The 19,055-nt window shown below is 42.0% G+C and overlaps 1 protein-coding gene across 1 annotated transcript; it reads left to right on the top strand.

Moving 5' to 3' along the window:
• Window positions 1–80: 80 nt before the first annotated feature.
• Window positions 81–17,834, top strand: kcnc4 (potassium voltage-gated channel, Shaw-related subfamily, member 4). The gene is made up of 4 exons (XM_028410193.1): window positions 81–2,065; window positions 11,929–12,865; window positions 13,434–13,610; window positions 15,757–17,834. The coding sequence occupies exons 1-4, from the start codon at window positions 1,451–1,453 to the stop codon at window positions 15,822–15,824; spliced, it is 1,797 nt and encodes a 598-aa protein (XP_028265994.1). The 5' UTR covers window positions 81–1,450; the 3' UTR covers window positions 15,825–17,834.
• The last annotated feature ends 1,221 nt before the right edge of the window (window positions 17,835–19,055 follow it).

Here is a 19,055-nt window from a genome sequence, read left to right as displayed (position 1 = left end):
TTTGGAAGTAACTTGAACAACTTACAGATTCATTTTTAACAACACATATTATGAACTCTTTCAGAGCATTAAGTTGACCTACTGTGAGGTTTATGACCAATAACCTGATCAGAGGTGTAAATGAAAATCAGAATGCCCCCTGTTTTAAGATTTAGACATGAGATGATGAATCAAAGTCACTGCAGATGGTTTCATCTTTAAGACTTGCTATAGAAGCATGTTGTTAACTGATCCGTCCACTAGATGGCACTGTCAGGTTGTTAGTTTTCTAAACACACAGGAGGCCAAACAGCTACCTGTTGGACCAGACTTAATATTATTAACAATCATCCATAGCTGCTCCAGGTGAAAACCACATGTGACCCCGGAGACTCTGTTGGAGGTCATAATTTACTGGTTTATACAGTTTATTAGGAATTATTCCTGTGCAAACATACACTGTATGTTATGGATGACCAAAGCAGCCTTTGACATATTGGCTGAATGCTGCTTTTGTGCATTTCTAGCTTCATAATACAGATGAATGCTGGTGACTGTGTTCACATAGTGACTCAGACTTGAATATGCACACATGTGGCCTTAAGTAAAATTAAAAATGCTTAATTAAAAAGCCATTGCTCACATCACCCTCCCTCCCTCTCTCTCTCTCTCTCACTCACACACCTCAACACTCCATCAGCCCATCCTCTCGGTCTAATTAGAGGGAGTGGTTCAATAATGCGCCGACCTTCAGCATCCAAAGAGTTAACCCGCCGAGACTGTTGTTGAACGCGCCATCCAACCGGGCTGTGTCGCTAGGGGAAGCTAGGCTACTTGTGGAGAAGCAACAGATCCTCAGCTGGAAAACACGCACACATCTGGCACGCGAGCTGAGCGTATCCAGCAGGAAGGAGGAGTGAGGTCTGTCTGCGTGATTACTGGGACTGCGCCCCCGAAGAACACTCTTCCTCTTTATAAGTAGAGAAAAGTTCTCAGGGATAGTTGTGGATTTTGGCGCTGCAGGATTTATCTGAGAGGCGAGGAGTGTCACATTACTTCTGGCTGAGCGGTCATTTGGCCGTGCGTAATAAGCCAATATTCTGTTATTAGTGGCAGCAACAGTGTGTTGGTGGACGGGAGATAAGTCCAGCAGGTTTGTCTTCGCGGAAAAAACACCTGGAGAAGAACAGCTGAAGTCTCTGAGCGCAATATATTCGACGAAAACGTTTGAAAGAGACACTGACACCGAGCCTTTTTCTTTGCAACACCGGGCTGAGTTTGTTACAGGTGGTTTTCACTGAGCGCGCACTTTGGCGCTGACTGGACTAACATCTTTGGACAGGTGACACCGGTCATTGGATGGGCTGGGGTCTGAAATGAGGACGCATTTAGTGTTGTATTTGTGATATTTTTGTGCGACTGAACAACAGTTTGAGACTGAGGGGCGAACAGCCAGAAGGTCTGCTTCTAAATGATAAGCTCGGTGTGTGTTTCGTCTTACCGAGGGCGCAAGTCGGGCAACAAACCTCCGTCTAAATCATGTCTGAAGGAGGAGATGGCCAGGGGAGAAGACTCGGACAAAATTGTGATCAATGTGGGAGGCACTCGACATGAAACCTACAAGAGCACCCTCAGGACCCTGCCGGGGACGCGCCTGGCATGGCTGGCAGACCCGGACACGCAGGTCAGCTCGGACTCTGACGCTGCGCCCTCGAATACAACCGAGTTCTTCTTCGACAGACACCCCGGCATCTTCGCCTACGTGCTCAACTATTACCGGACCGGTAAGCTGCACTGCCCGGCTGACGTCTGCGGGCCACTCTTCGAGGAGGAGCTGGCGTTTTGGGGGATAGACGAGACAGACGTGGAGCCGTGCTGCTGGATGACCTACCGGCAGCACCGGGACGCAGAGGAGGCCCTGGAGATATTTGAACCGCCGGAACCGGAGGACAACGACGACGACAAAGAGATGACGAGACGGTTCGGCATCGAAGATTGTCCTGACAGGTCGAGGAGCTGCTGCGAAGTTTGGCAGCCGAAGATCTGGGCCCTGTTCGACGACCCGTACTCATCCAGAGCGGCCAGGGTGAGTTGATCAGCTGTACTCTGGGCACTTTAATAGACTGATGTCACAATGATAACATTCAAAACAGCAAAGTGATTTCCTATCTTAAGAAAAAAGGCGCGCATGTTCTCCAAATCAACAGGTGTCTCCACGAGGTTCAGCCAGTCTGTCAGCAGTTCGCCCCTGACCCGCCTGTCTGCATTTATACAGCTTCTTTCCTCTCTACAGTCAGCTGTCGCCTGCAGCTCACCATGCTCTGCAGACAGACGGTCTCATTTCAATCATATTAACCGCTCAATATCAATACTGAGTCTTTGGATCATAATATCAACACAGACTCAATAAAACAATTAGAGCCTGTAAAAGATTAGAACAGCCTCTAAAGTGTGCCGGCTTTGGTTCCAGTTGAACCCTCATTGGCAGTGAAATGTAAAACAGTCAGTTAGGGTAATAATTTGACATGAATCTGCGTTTTGGTCTGTGGTTTGCTTTAGCTGTCAAACATGCTGCGGTAAATAAAACCAGTTAGAAGCTTCTTGTTTGTTCATGTAACACATTTAATAAACACAAATGACTGGTTAGGCTGGGAAACATTAGGGTTAATAAACACACGGCCTCAGAGTCCATGCGGGCTGTGATGGTGAGACCTTCTTATAGCTATACATTTTGGAATATAGATTATGTGTCTCCATTATTTGTATACAGGCCCACAAATTATAAGCAAAAACTGTAGTTTCTTTGTAACACAAACCTCAGACTCCTGCAAAAGTGTGACACCAAACACATCTCCAAACCCAAATGTCCAAATGTCAAAAATGTCCATTGAACCTTGTGTCATATTTAGGGTATTTATTTACCAGTCAACAGAATGTGCTGTCTTTTTGGCTAGAATCAGGAGTGTACAGGCAGGACAATGGACGGTGTGTGCAGGGATTTGCACTCAAAGAACATGATGGGATGTGAAAAACTCATTGTGCTGCTTTTTGATGAAGTAGTTTTAAAGTTACCACATAAATAATGGATACTTATGTTATTATCTGGACTTTCAGATTTAAAATAACAAAAATGCAAATATTTCTCTGTATAAATGCCATCCTATGTGCTGTCCATGATCAAATGCACCCAGCTTTTAGTTTGTGAAGAAGAAGTTAAAAGAATGCAACTTGAGTTTATGCACACATTTTTTGTTGTGACTGCTTACATTTCTGCCACCTTCTTGTTAGTAAGGACTGTCAGCAGAGGATTGATTCCGTTTTAAAGTTGCCAAACTGATTTTAGTTGGAATATTGGGCTCAATGTAAACATCTACAGTTTAGTTCAAGATCCTGAAACAAGGCAACTGGACTTGAGGAGTTTCTTGCTGCTGTTTCTGCTGCTCCTCCTGAGGAAGCTGCTTGGAGGAACAGCGGAATGTCGTCAAGAAACTCTACAAGTCCAGTTAGCCTGCTTCAAGCTCTGAAATGAAAATGACCTGAATGACTGAGGAACTTCATCGACATATACTGTCATATACAGTTATTTTTATTAGTAATTCTCAGAAATAGGAACCGTGATTGCTGATGAAGCAAGTTGAGTAATGTGTGTTTTTTAAAGAGCTGACATCTGCAGGATTCATGTTCCTAACATTCGTTTTTAAGTTCCTGTCTTAAATCTTATGATACAGAAGCAAAATAGTGAACATAGAGGACATGGAGTTTCATGCCAATAACAATGAAGTGTCCCCACACATCCTGTGTAAGGTGTGTACTCAAAGGTCCTCAATAGATGAAAGGCTGCAGGAGTACACTGTATAGATATAAATGTATAGGCAAGAATATAATCTTAGTCACTTTATAATCAATAACAAGATCCACTCTGGTTTAATGTAGAGTAGAAAGTTGTGTTCATTGCTTTTATGGGCCATGTCATCCAGCTGTAATCATTTGAATGTATGCGATGCCTAATGGGTCAGCAACAAAAGCAGCAGAGTGCTTATTGAAGTGAACGTGAAAGCAAGTATCAAGTGTCACTAGTAGGAGTTGTCAGGCAAAGAAAAATACATTTAGAGGCTTATGGCTCATTCTGATTTCTGTTTGTCATGTTGAATCGTCTATTCAGACCAGTGCAGTGTTGCAGAATATATTGTTCTAATTTCGCATGCTAGTCACGCTACAGATAGTGTTTATTTTAGCCTGTCGTCCAGGTGGCATTTGCAGGCAGTCACAGAAGAACAGCTGACATCTCTGAGTCACAGCTGCCACTGCGTCGGTGTCGTCTGAAAATGACCTGCGATGTGCCTGCCAGTTAATCATGTCTGTTTCTCAGCACTGAATATTTGTAAATGAATCAATTAGGATTTGTGGAGTTCTGTGAAAAGGCAGCAGCACAGAGAGGAATCTCCCTGAATGTATGTATGCAATAAGTGCAGTCAGATCCTTATTGACCCAGACATAGTGCTCTTTCTCCATTTCCTTTTTTGGCCAATTCATGTATGTATGTTTACTCTGCATGTGTTCTGAGAGCATACATTCTGAAAGGATGCACGGCTGCAATTTGAGGGACTCACGTTACCTTTATGGCCTTTTTATTTGAAAGAGCCTCTGAGCTCATCTCAGATAATGTGATTCCTCAGAGCCAGAGGGAAGTTTATCATTCCATCACTGAAGCCACATCCCCCTTCAGGATCAACCAAGATTATAGAGGTGCAGCTCTGATGCCACTACGCTGATGCTGGCATCACTGAATCAAACATCTGGCATATTAAAAGTAAAAATACATGTTGAAATGTACAGACCTGTAAATGTACACAATGTTGTTTCATTTTACTCATCCACCAGTGTGAAAGAGATTCATTACCTTGCAAGGCAGCCGGGTTGTGTGGAGAGTTGTGCAATCACAAGTTTGCACAAATGTCCAGCTGTGTGCTTATCAGCACAGAACTGGCAGGTTCTGGGCTTGTGTTAGATGTTATCCAAGAAGCCTTGGTCAACAGATCAGGTTGATGTAAGACAAACCTCACCAGAAGAAAGGCCTATATTTGGTTGAAACGCATCAAACACAACAGATTAACAGCAGGTTTTTGCATATGCACAGATATTGCAACACTGACCTCACGTCACATTAAAGGGGCAGTTCACCTCAAAATAAAGTATTAATATTTCCCCTGTGACCTGCAGGGCTATCGATCGACTTAGAATGTGTTAATGTGAGTTTTGGAGATGTTTCTGCCTTCACTCAAATCCTAATTTCTGCCTGCTTATGTGCTTAGAGCAACAACAACAAAAAACATACAATACAGTGGGAAACATTTAACAGCAGCGCCAGACATCATGGCCCTATTGCACCAGAAAAATATCCTCATTATATATCCTCATTAATCTACTTTATGTTTTATTTTGATTGTGAAGTGTGTGTATTAAGGTCAATGTGAACACTGTGAGAGCCTGAACATGAACCCCATATCAAACCCATCACTGTTCCAACAGTAACAGTATGGGTATAAGTGACACTGAACACCTGTGGAGCTCCATGGCACTGATCCAGCACTGAGCCTTGTAATCTCACTGTTGCTATGTGCGACATGAACGCCAGGCTCAGACCAGATAACGTTGTACTTTCCTCCCTGATGCCGTTTTTCATTAATTCCTCGTCCCTGCTGTCTGTAATTAATCACTGCTGTGGTAATGGGCTGCGTGTTTTTTTTATCAGTGGTAAGCAATTAAAGCTGGCATTCCCACAGAAAAGAACAACCTTTCTTCCCTCTGTTACAGGGCAGAAATCAATATATCTTTGTTAGGAGGCCAAAGGATTGACTGATGTGGGAGAGGTTTGATGTGAAAAGAACCAAGCTATAATAGAAAAATATCGTTCTTTTTGTTCTCTTCTCATAACTCACATTTTTACGGGCATTCAATTTCACACAAATCCACATTTGTGTGAAATTTAATCCCAAAATTAAACGACCAGAACCTGACTCAATGATGATAGTGTCCACACCTCTTCATCAAAACCTCATTTCTGCATGTATGGCTGAGATTATTATGATTGTAATTATAGTATTTAATGCTAACCTACAAAGGGACACACTATCATGTCGTAACATACGGCTGATTAATACTAAATGAGTGTTTTGAGTGAAACTCATTTCTGTGGGCCTGGCTTTCACAGTGTTGACACCTCTCTCTGTCTGTGGCTCTGTGAATGGAACACAGGATCTGATTTTTCACACATCATCACAGCCTTGTTAAGGAGACTTCTATAAAACTGACATCTGTGAAAGAGGGGCCTAATCCTCTGTGATTATGTTGGCTGTTTATTTTGCACACTTTCTAAGCTGTTGGCTGAAAATAGTTCAGCATCATAAAGTCTTACGCTGTTGCAGACTTTTGCAGAATAAAGTCAATAAACACATGACTGAAAATATTTTTATGGAGCTCAATGATGTGGTTTTCTGGTAATTTGATCATGTGGCTTTATAAAATCCAAAATGTTTTTTTTTCTGATATAAAAATTAATTTGAAATAAAAGCATTCAGCTGAAACAACATATTTATCAGCACAGAAGATTAAGAAGTGCAGAAAGTACATCCAGTTAAAAAGAAAGACTTTTAGCTTGAAGCACATTTAAATAGCAGAGCAAGTGTTCTTCCTGGCTGCTGTTTGAGGATATTTGAAAGTGATGATCTGATTTGATGATCTCTTCTGAATATTGTGTGATTATATTTTGATATCCTGAGATATCTGGTTCTGCTCTTCTGTTTTTAGACCAAACTTTCCACTGTTTGGAATTCTAATAAAAATGTGGAGACACACACACACTCACTCACTCACACATGCAGTGCTGTTTTGATCTCAGCAGTCTGGAAGCTCTTTAGTAGATGATTTTGGATTTCGCCATAATAACCTCGCTGCTCAGGGTTCACACACTAGCTGTTTTTCAGAGCTTTTAACCACATCCAGCAGTCCAGTGGGACGTTGTGGCTGGTCTGCAGTCTGTGCTGGTCTTAAAGATTCCTGCTCTCCACTTCTTTCTCCTCTGTCCCCTTCTGCTCAATGCCTGTGATTCTGCTGATCTTTTCAGGCCTGTTCTTGATGCTAAACTGTTATCACGAGTACTGATGAGAGATCACATAACGACAATCAAGAAAGTATGTCTGTGTTAACTTATCATTTGTTTCCTGATATATGTGGTTCTATTTTTATGAAAGATAATGTCTGATAATGAAACACCTTTCTACAAATACCCAGGAGAAACACGGCTGACAGGCAGGATAGTGGAGATTAAATCACCATTCTCCAGGTTTAGCCACTCTCAGACATGAAACGGTGTGACGTGAATTCTCAGAAAACCTCAGTGGCGGCAGGTTGTTGCTGACTGTTTAGCAGCCTCATCGTTGTGGTACGTGCATATTAGTAACAGAGTGTGATGCTCAGCAGCTGGAGGTGATGACTGTGATGGGACTCCCCAGCTGCTTCATGCTGATGCACAGCCTGCCTGTTGCACGTCTGGCTTCATTCCCCCCTGCTCTGATTTTCCCAGCTGGGACCGGGCGGCTGACGCCTCCAGGGGCCTCTGCTCTGTCTGCACACTGACACCCAGTGACCTTGGATTGATGTCTATTTGGCACCAGTAGTATCGCATACCAACAGAGGTGATGTTGTTCCGTATGGCTGTAGGCATGCTTGCAACTATAAGCCGCAACATGTATACATGTACAGTATACTGTATAACCCTTTTTAAAGTAGACATACAGTTAGCAAACGGCAGATGAACAGTAAGGAGCATTTAGAACTAATAGAATTAAAAACACTGTCCAAATGTTAATGCACTCTGTGCTGGCTTCATGTGTAAAGTTATCAGTATTGGCTTAAAACTGGACACCAAATATGGAGTTGTGTCTTAACATTTGAGAAAGTTATATTTATTAGCAAAACAGGAAATCCTATAGGACTAAAACAAACAACACATTATTACAGAAATTAGCTATTTAAATGTATATTCCCAGGAAAAATGTCAAACTCTGTATCAGTTTATTCTGCCTCAGAATGACCTGAGCTTGTGTAACATCACCAGACCAACATGGAGACTCACTCATCACTGTGCTGTGACTGTGTTTAGAGTTTCTACTACTGAGCTGTAAACATGATACAGTGGACTCCCTTTGTTTTAGGCCTTGCATAAGGTATACAGACATTTAAATGCTGCAGGATTTATGGACTTTTTTTATGGATTTATGGAGACTTTCATAAATACAAGAGAGAAAAAAAACACGTCAGTATGGGCTGCAGGTCCAGGAGCAGTCATGCTCACACAGGTGTGAGGTCAGCCTGTGTCATGTTATTGTTAGATTTTGGGGTTGAGTCTTTTATGAGCAGAGCAAATTGTCCTCGTGTGTGGCAGCACCTTCAGCATCTTCTCTGCAGGGAAGGCCTGGCAGCTCTATTTACTTCTGATATAAACCGTTTAGCGTTTCAGTAAACTGAACGCTGTCAGGACCTGTTAGGCTCATCACAAGCTTCTGGGCAGCAGCAGCAGATTTTTTTTCTTTTTTGGTGGCTGCTGGTTGGTTATTGTTGTACAAGATCTCAGTTCAGAGTGCCTTTTTTAATTAAAGCCAGAACAGTGTGACAATAAATACATTTATGATTATGAGGTCAATATACCGCTCTGACTGATGATGAGACATTTATATTCATGTGCATATAAAAAAGTGAATGGAGGAAAAAGATTTAAAAATGACACTATCATGAAGATTATGAAGGCTTTCATGAAAACATCTTGATCAAACAGACAATGTGTATTATATATTTGGGGTCAAAGTTTAGTTGAACATTTGTTGAACAATCTTTATGTGGAACACTCCATTATGGCTGGTTGAGAGTGCAGCCTCTCCCTCCATTATAAAATAATGGCCTGTGTGATTAATCATTTGGTGAAATGAGCAGATATTGGATGTTGAAGATGGATGAATGGATGTAGGAAGAGGAAGTTGTTTAATGGAGGCTGGGGGTTGACGGAGGCTCTGCAGGTTGTGTCACCTGAGCTACTTAGACTGCAGAGATGAAACAGGGATGCACAGGTCTGAACAAGAACGGAAGAGATGATGATACGGATGAAGGTGGCAAGACAGATGTGGCTGAAGCATAGCTGTGCTGCTACACCTTTGATAATATCAAGAACCCATTTGTTACATTTCTGCTGCTTTCAGACATTCTTATCTCATCCAGCAGTTTGTCTGAGGGTATAATCACAAAGCCTACAGGTGGTGAAGGAAGACAAGCTCAACCCACCGGGACTTCGTAGGCTTAACTCTGGTTTGGCTGTGGTCCATCAAACACAACTGATTCTGCTCACAGGTGGGAAGCTGTGTTCAGTCTATCATTGTTTGTAGAGTGAGAGGTAGAACCAGGAAGCTACTGCAAACACCCCACATGTTGTGTATTTTAAGTGGCTTCCTGCCGGCAGGTGAGAAGATGAGGCTGTTGTGTCATGTGACACATGTCTTCACTCTTGCAAACAAAGCTGTGAAAGAATCACTATATTTACTCACACATTTAGCTTCTTTTAGCTCCATAAACAACATAAGGTATTTTTTCATTCTTTGTGTTTGTATGAGAGCACATTGTCACTAAATGTGGTCCTTTTTTATCTCTTCTCTATATCTATATATATCTATATGTGTTTCTGCTGGCTGCTTCTGTAACAGCCTTCCTCTGATGTTTACACTGCACCTCAGTATTTAGCTTATTTTTCAGGCTGTCATACACCACAGAAAGAACCTAGTGGGACTTTGAAGTCTAAAGGGAGAGGTTGATGAAATACTGCTTCTATTTTATTTAACAACTTTGGAAATTGAGGTCTGCAGGAGAGGCTGAATAGTGTCGTTCGGTGGAGACCATCTTAATTATCTGTATCTGGCCCTTTTGTCTGGAGAGCTTTCCAAAGGGAAATGATAGGTGAGAGGACACAATGAACACACATTTGTATCTATTTGAATACTTGTATCTGTGTGTATCTGTATGTGTGTCTGTTTATTGGCGCTGGTAACTGCAAAGGTCTGATACCTGCATTAAGCTGCAGACAGCTTAATTAAGTTTCTGTAAATACATTTTTAAATAAAAAGGGGATGCTAGATTTTCCTGCAATGATGCTATGAAATATTCTGACATTCTTACTGTACCTATTTAGCTTCCATTCTGTTTGTGTTGTAGTGATGTGCCCTGTGACACCCTCTCACACTGTGCACAGATAGGCGATGTTCAGGGAAACCGTGTCCATGCAACAAGGGAGTCTCTGAGGTCCCCCTGGGGCCAAACCCCAGCTTGTCCTTTGGCTGTCTTCTCAGGGGATCGGGGACCTGTAAGCACCTCAGAGCTCTTCAGGGACGAAGCTGAAGAAGTCGTCATGGTTGCCCTGCATAGAGAGAACTTAGTCATTTAAAAATATTTACAAAAGTATCTGCTAGTTTTTGGACACTGAACTGCACTGACTGTCCTGTTCTTATGTGTTTTGTTTGATCCACTCTTGGTCATCATCATGGTTTTATTTGCTTTTTTCATTACAGAGACAAACACTATAAAGCTCAGTGATATGTGAGAGTGACAGAATATGGCTAAGTGCATCTGACTTGCAGGTACATATTTATCCAGCTGGAAGATTAGAAAGGCTGGAGAGGCATTACAATTTGTCCAGGGCTTCAGTAAACAATAAAGACAGATCAGGTATGAGTAAGCACACAGTGTTAACACAAACACAGACAGGCCCGGCCATTATACTGAGCGAGGTGAATGCAGTGCACCGTGTTTATTCTGTTTTCAACACAAATCCTTCGTATTTGTACTCACTAATATGTCTGATACAGAGACAACAGGCAGCTGACTGCTCTGAAAGTCTTTCATGAGTCGGCTCATTGTCCGGACTCTCGCTTCTTTTTGTGTGTTGTTCAGATTTGTGCCAGAAGGCTCTGCTTGTGTTTTATTTCCCTTTCTTCCTCTTGTGGTGAAGAGAACATCATGTGACATTACCCGCTTAACCAAAACAGATTTGAATGTGAGACTATTGTCTATATGAACGCCCCCTGCTGCCCGACGGAGCCCACATTAATGGAATCACGTTCTCTATCAGCATGATTCAGGCTCTTTGTGTTGGTGGGAAAGTAATTGGTTTGAAATTGGTCTTTTTTTGAGAACTCCTGTGGACAAAGTGCTTTTTAAAATGAGAAAAACATAGTAGTCTTCACATTGTAGTGGACCATCACAACGATTAATAACTGCCTGGATGATCATGGCATGTTATGAGCGGTGGTGAGAATCACTCGGATGTGTTTTCGTTTAGGCAGCTTGATTAACAGAAAAAGAAACGGCTTTCATTTTGTGAGCTCGTTCAAGCAACAAACACACCAGCATGCCTTCAGTGACTTTGATGTTGTAAAAGCTTGTATTTATTTTTGTCTGTTGTAAGTTTTTCAATAGGAGTGTAATTACACTTCCATGCAGTTTAAGGTACACCTGTGCACTAATCATGATGTCAGATCATCATCTTGATGTGGCACACCTGTGAGGTGGGATGGATTATCTCAGCAAAGCAGAAGTGCTCACTATCACACATTTAGACAGATTTGTGAATAATGTTTGAGAGGAATGGTAATATTGTGTATCTGGAATGAAGTTTAGATCTTCAAGTCCATCTCATGAAACATGGGAGCAAAAACAAAAGTGTTGCGTTTATATTTTTGTTGAGTGTATTTTTGAATTTCTAAATTTTCCCATCAGACAATAATCCCTCCAAATGTGCTGCCAAAGAGTTTGATTGGCATGTCCATGTCTTTATTGGTGGTGCTGTGAAGTTGGAAGACAAAAGAAATAATTAAAAATGTGTGGATTAACTCTGATTATCTGTCTCATCAGGGAGTTGCACTGGCCTCTCTCTTCTTCATCCTGGTGTCCATCACCACCTTCTGCCTGGAGACCCACGAAGCCTTCAATCATCTGAAGAACCGGACAGATGTGGTTTTCAAAGACAACAAAACAACAGAAGTGAACAGAATAGAGATTGAAACCAGTCCAATTCTCTTCCTGGTGGAGGGCATTTGTGTGATCTGGTTCACGTTTGAATTCCTGGTGCGTATCATCTGCTGCCCAAACAAAGTGGTCTTCATCAAGAACACGCTCAACATCATTGACTTTGTGGCCATCCTGCCGTTCTATCTGGAGATGGGACTGAGTAGTCTGTCATCCAAAGCTGCCAGTGATGTGCTGGGATTCCTGCGTGTGGTGCGATTTGTTCGGATCCTCCGGATTTTCAAGCTGACGCGGCACTTTGTGGGTCTGCGTGTCCTGGGTCACACACTGAGGGCCAGCGTCAATGAATTCCTCCTGCTCATCATCTTCTTAGCACTGGGCGTACTCATCTTTGCCACTATGATTTACTATGCTGAGCGTATTGGCGCTAGCCCAGAGGACCCCACAGGCTCCATCCACACACACTTCAAGAACATCCCCATCAGCTTCTGGTGGGCAGTGGTCACCATGACGACGCTGGGCTACGGAGACATGTATCCACAGACGTGGCTGGGCATGATGGTGGGGGCGCTGTGTGCGCTGGCCGGGGTTCTGACCATTGCCATGCCGGTTCCTGTCATCGTCAATAACTTTGGGATGTACTACTCGCTGGCAATGGCAAAACAGAAGCTGCCAAAGAAGAAGAAGAAGCACAACCCCTACCCAGACGCTCCGACTGACTCTGCCTCGTTTGGAAAGTCGGAAACAAACTCACACAGGGACAGCACTCAGAGTGACACATGTCCACTGGCTGCAGAGGAGCGGGTCATCAGGAAACGCTCAGGTCAGGACACACTGTGCATTAAAGGGTCATTTCACTCAAATTACAGATGTATATTTTCCTACCACAGGTTTCTTTTCCTTAAATTTATTAGTCTGCACATTAAAAACTGTTGTTCACCTTCTACACACAAAATCCTAAATTAAACCATAAATACATCTGCAGCTTCATTAATTAAACACAATAGAAAAAGCTTCTTTGTACCTTGGGAAAGGGAGCCTTTGTGCCAATGTAACTGATTATTCTGTGTGTTTCTACATTATGTTACATCATTATGTTTGATGGGGACGTTCATGTCTTATAATGGACAGGATGAATGTTTTAGTGGTTTGGAGCTTTCAGATACCGCTGTGTTTTATACTTTCAGGGGTTTTTCAGAGTTTTCCTGACAGTAATGACAGTAACACACCAAAATCGAATTACTCCACACAAAATCTCAGTCAAATTGTATTTTATCACATAAAAATACAGATTTTATGCGATATACCTCCGTCTCTGTCTGGGCCCTCAGGGGATTCTCAGTAAAAGCTTTGGCATTTACGTTGCTGTGTGTTTTTTGTCTTCCTGTCAGATTCTAAACAGAACGGGGATGCAAATGTGGCCCTTTCAGATGAGGAAGGCTGCAGCCTGACCCAGCCGCTGTCCCCTACTGAAAAATGGTCTTTGCGTTGCTCCCGCGGGGGAGGCAAGAATAAGAAAGAGGGCACCTGCTTCCTGCTGACCTCTGGAGACCACAGTGTCCATACTGGTAGGTTACCTAAACATCACTGCATGCAGGCTGTATTTCAGCCAGGATGTGTGTACCTGACCAACAGGCTGTCATTGTAGTTGTGTTGTTTTTAATGACTTAAACAAACTTGATATGGCACATTAGTTTTTGCTTTTTTTCAGTCCTTGTGACACGCTAAGCTAACCTTTGGCCACCACCTGACCAATGTGTTTCAGTCATTCATTAGTCATTATTTACCTCTTAGATCAAAAAAATCAAACGGTGAGCTTTGTAGCACTAATTGCATTATTTACCCAGTTGTGTTTTATGCAAGTATTTTAGTAAAAATAGAATCAAGAATATGCATGGAAAAGCCCTGTTTATATAAGTCCAAGTCGAGTTGCTAGATTGCCTTAGTATCACTAATTTAAGTGTATTTTTAACTCACAACACTATAATTATGTGATCATAAGCAGCTGTCTGAAGTGGCTAACATGGGCATGACAAAGAAGGCAATGTTCCTGCAATTCTCTCAGTCAGCTTCTGCTGTCAGCTTGCCTTCCCTTCCTGCTTGAATGGCCGCTCCATCTCACTTCTTCCCAAAGTACACAAACGCCCCTGGTGAGAAGATGCTCTATATTTGGCTATTGTGGTTTTATTCCTGACATTGTGAGGACAAATCAGTCAACATCCTGACAGCAAACAGCCCAGCGACACTGAAGGTGTTTTCCTGCACTTTGCTGAGATGCATTTCACTACCAGAGCTCATTAGCACATCACTGTTGAGGAGAAAACAACACTCAAATGGGCTACTTACTGTAGCTTGGCTCCTAGAGAGCATATAGCATGCTGTTTGTTTTTCAGCAGCCCATTACATGGAAATTGTATTTGAACATATTTCCTGAAAGGGCTGACTATCCCCAAATGATGCAGACTGGTGCAGGTTAATTGCATATTGTCACAAGCAGATGAAAACTAAAATAACACGCCCTCAGATATATCTGTCAGGGAAGAGGGGATGATTGTGGAAGTGCAGTTATGCTCAGGGGAGAAACGAATCTGTCACTGTAACATTTACAGCCTCACAATCACAGTAAAACTCTGCAATCTGCTTGTCAAGCTGAGTTTCCTAACAGTGCACTAACTGATTAGCTCATGAGATGTATATACCAGCTTTATTCTAATCACAGAGAGAAAACGAGGGAAACATGAGCAAAGCCAGAGCACCTCAAAACTAATCTGTGTGGGAGGGGAGGGGGGGGGGGTAATTTAATCCTGAGCCCTGTATCTGGTGAGTATGTGCATAACCATTACAGGGGAGTCTCACACATTCACAACACATTTTAGTGCACATTATAGACAGGAAGAGTTGAAGTGTTCCCTAACAGTGTTGGCAGAATTTATTATTTACACCTTTGTGCCAAAGGTTGCCTCTGTGTTTACATCCATTTGGAACTATTATGACTCCAGGTCTGTTAACTCCATAGGGGATGGTGTCTGTTAATTTTATGGTTACAGGGTATAAGGTGGATGGTATTTCACCATTGCAGCATGGCAGGAAACTGAGAAAAAGACAGATGGAAGCAGGTCTGAAGATACTCTGATGGTTATCAGTGACAGGAAATGGCCGCCAGCCCAGCAGCGGGAAGAAAATGCTGTTGAAGTGATTAAGGTTGTCACAAGGAGCCTGTGATAATATTAGCACTTTCGGTCACAGTTTATACACACAAAAACAAACACTGTTCAAGTCAGAGTCTAAGTGTGACTGCAGTGTGATAGCTACTAGCTCCTTTCATTGGTCAAAATGCTGCGTGCGCATAATGCAGCAGCCGGATGTGATGGTAGGGATTCAGAGCTGTGATGAGCCTCCCTGTTCCCAAGTGACTCTTCTGGATGATTGCAACTAATAGGATTCTATTAACAACATGGAGGCTCAAAGTCTTCAGCTGCTCTCTGAAGTTCAGAGCTGTAGGATTTCTCAACCACAGCATCATGCTGTGGTTGAGAAATCCTCCAAATGTTAATAATGTGTTCATACAGCTCGGAAAGGGTTATTTAGTTGCAGCCATAAGGAGTAAATACAGGTTGTCCTACTGCACGTTTTTCTTTCTTTTTCTTCCTCTTCTCCCATGATATCATCAGTCACTGTGTTTTGTTGCCTCTGTGTCTTTGTGTTTCCTAACAGAGAGCTGTAAAGACATCCTCGCTGCCACTGGAAACTATGCCCAGCCGGAGGTCACCACTCTGACCTGAAGCTGATTGGTTACAAAAAGTAGAAAGCACACGACATTTTGCAGTGGCATGCAGTACATGTGGTCACTTCATTCTTCTGTCTTTTCTTCCTGAATTACAAACCAGAGTCTTTATATTCAGGATGTGACCATCTGTATTGTTGTCTTTCCATCCATCAGTAAAAACCCTCAGTTGCACAGCAGACTTATCCTGCTGTATGTACACTCATTTAGTTGTTACAAAGCATGTATTGCATGATCAAGCATTGTATGATGAACTGCTAAAACTGTCACTTGTACATTCAGTTGGCAGTATATTCCATTATTTATTCATATTTGTATCATTTAGTGGACAGGTCAAATCATTTTTTTTGTCATTTTTTATTGTTGAGTGGGAACACTTTTATTTTACTCTGCACTCCTGATCTCTGACGTGGGCAGGCCTTCAAAAACCTGATGTCTATTTATTGACTTACAAGATTTAGAAACGTGTGATTCAGAATCTAAAGGCAGCAGGTGTGGTGTGTTGTCACAGTCAATCAAATTAACTCCACCCATCTACACCTAAGCTGACGTGCCTGGCGGTGTGTTAGAATCATGGAAAACTATGTTTGGAAAGAGCAGACACACGATTGGATGAAGCTTGTATCGTGAGCTCACGTCATCCAATCAAATTGTCTCGGCTGGTCCGAACCGCAGCCTGGTTAAATTGTCATGTGACCTCATGGTCTCATAAATTTCACATGAATCAAGCTGGCTCACACAGATGTGGATATAAACATCTTCAAGTGTTTGGTGTGTAAAAACTATTTAAAAAACGTGAACTGTCAGTTTTGACTGTGACCTATATTGTATACTGTAGTTGTGAATTTTTGATGTCATAGAGGGAGATGCAAACTCTTTATTCATTATTATTTTCCAGTTTTTATGGGCCTCAGTCCTGTTTAGGTCATTTCTTTTCATGTGTCAGTCCTGGACATGTTATTTGGATTAATGTCTACAAATGTTGTCATCACTTGTGAAGATTCATTTGTACAGCAGTTGAACTGTTACTGTGAAATAGGACTAGATGAAAACTTGAATTCATTGTCCATCCAGTCTGCCTTCTGTTGTGCCACTGCTCCTTAGCACTGACCGCAGAAAAACATGCAGATATTCTGTCGAGACACAGTGTGGCATAAGTGCTGCTCAGGCAACACGTTTGTAAATTCTTGTACAATAAGAGAGTTTAACGAAAGAAAGGGGGGAAAAAATCAATGGAGCAGTATTGTCCGGTTATTACATTAGCTGTAAGCAGTTGATGCGTCATTACTGGTTGAGTCAGGACCAAATGTAGACTCCATTAGATTACATGGTAGATTTTTTTTCAGTACATGATAGAAAAAAACATACATACAATACCATCAGTTCCACTCGTGCCTCATGTTGAGTAATGGAGTTTGAAATGTGTGCGGTAATGTAATTCAAACACACACTTCTGGTTGTTGGCTCTGTAGAAACCCTGTTAAGTGTATGAGCGAGGAGTCTGGTTTCTTTTTAGTCGTCTATTCCTCATGGTCTACCATAGTGGCCTTATGTTTAATAAACAAAGAAGTTCATTTTATCTTCATTAGATTATTTATATGCTGTCCCACAGCTCTGTAATTATGTATAAGCACAGCTGTATGTATGTAGCACAGTACAATATTCTACATCATTAAACTCTTCTCCTCAGTATACATGTGTATGCACCATGAAATAGCTCTTAAAGATCATTATTTTAATAAGTCACTTTTTAGCCTTGCTTACTGTTTTCCTGTTGTAAACTGTAACAGACAAGTACACAGTACACCTGATGTATATTTCCCCATTATGGATTGTATAAGTGACTGTAATGGCTTAACCTGTCTGATGTGTGTGTGTGTGTGTGTGTGTGAGAGAGAGAGAGAGGGAGAGGCGGATTGTGTGTGTGATGTCATATCATTTTGGCATGTGTTTCTATGCAGAAATGCAAATAAAATCCACTCCTTCCCTGGTGTTGAAGATAAATTGATTGATGTTTGTTTTGATTTTATTTTCAGTCCCAGCTTGCATCGTGGAATCTGCTTTTTTTCCACCATTAATTGCACAGTTTGCAGTCATACAGCACCACTGCTGTGTTATCTACTGTAGGGGCTATTTATAGATCAACCACCAGACTCCACCGGTGTAGTCTGCTGGTTGATATTGTGCCTGCTCCAAGTGCTGTAACGGCAGTCACAGCTGTGCCTGCTGCTTTCCTGTGCCTCCATGATTGTGAAGCAAAGGTGCAGATGACATACAGAACCCATCTCCATGGAGATTTGGGATGACGAGCAACGCTAATTACTGCTCGGCTGCTTCCATCTCCCGCTCCCTCTGTTTGTCACATGCAAAGAAGCACCGCTCTCTCACTGTGTCAGACAGACACACACACAGGCATGCTCACCTCAACACAGCATGACCACCATTACTGCTGTCACCCATGAGAAACACTTTGATGTACATCAGTACATGCAGAACGTCTCGGTTTGCTATGAATAAATATTTCATTTAAATCCCATCCCACCTCATATTATTTACTAATACAGGTGAAATAAAAGGAGCAGAAGCATCCCATGTGTCATCACCTCTCTTCTTGTGTGAGTGGTTGTTATTGTTTGTTTTGCTAGCACACTTGCTAGCATACAGACAGATAGAGTGCTTCATTTATCCCACAGGGGTCACAGCTAAATTAAAAAATAGTAAACAGAATGTAAGCTGAGCAGTGTTCCAGCATGAATACACAATAACAATCTGGCGATGTCCATACAAGGTGAGCAGAAATTGTGCCCATTATTTTAATAGGTAGGTATTTTTTGGGTAGGAATTTAATATTGTAACCCTCAGAGTTTACATCTTCAGTGATTTCATGGATGGTGAGTTATTAGTGAACAAAGTCATTAATTTCAATTGAGAGCACTTATTAAAATAAATCAGTTTTAATGGCATTTATGGCCATACCATGCAGAGATGAGCTTTTTATGGGAAAAGAGAGCACAGCAATGTTTAAATCAGATGAGTCTGTCTCCAGTTTTTCCACATGTGCAGTAATAACAGTCCTATCTGTCCACTCCAGGGCTGATCCCTTCCAGCCCCATAGATGGCCTCATGTACAGTTCTTTCAGAGAAATCAGCCCTGCTGATTCAGCTGGAGATGTAGACTACACAACCCCAGATAAGCATCGTCCATTACAGTTCTGCTGTAATTCCCACA

The sequence above is a fragment of the Parambassis ranga genome, chromosome 7, assembly GCF_900634625.1.
Source record: "Parambassis ranga chromosome 7, fParRan2.1, whole genome shotgun sequence".
Classification (NCBI taxonomy): Eukaryota; Metazoa; Chordata; class Actinopteri; family Ambassidae; genus Parambassis; species Parambassis ranga.
This window is presented reverse-complemented; position numbering and strand designations above follow the sequence as displayed.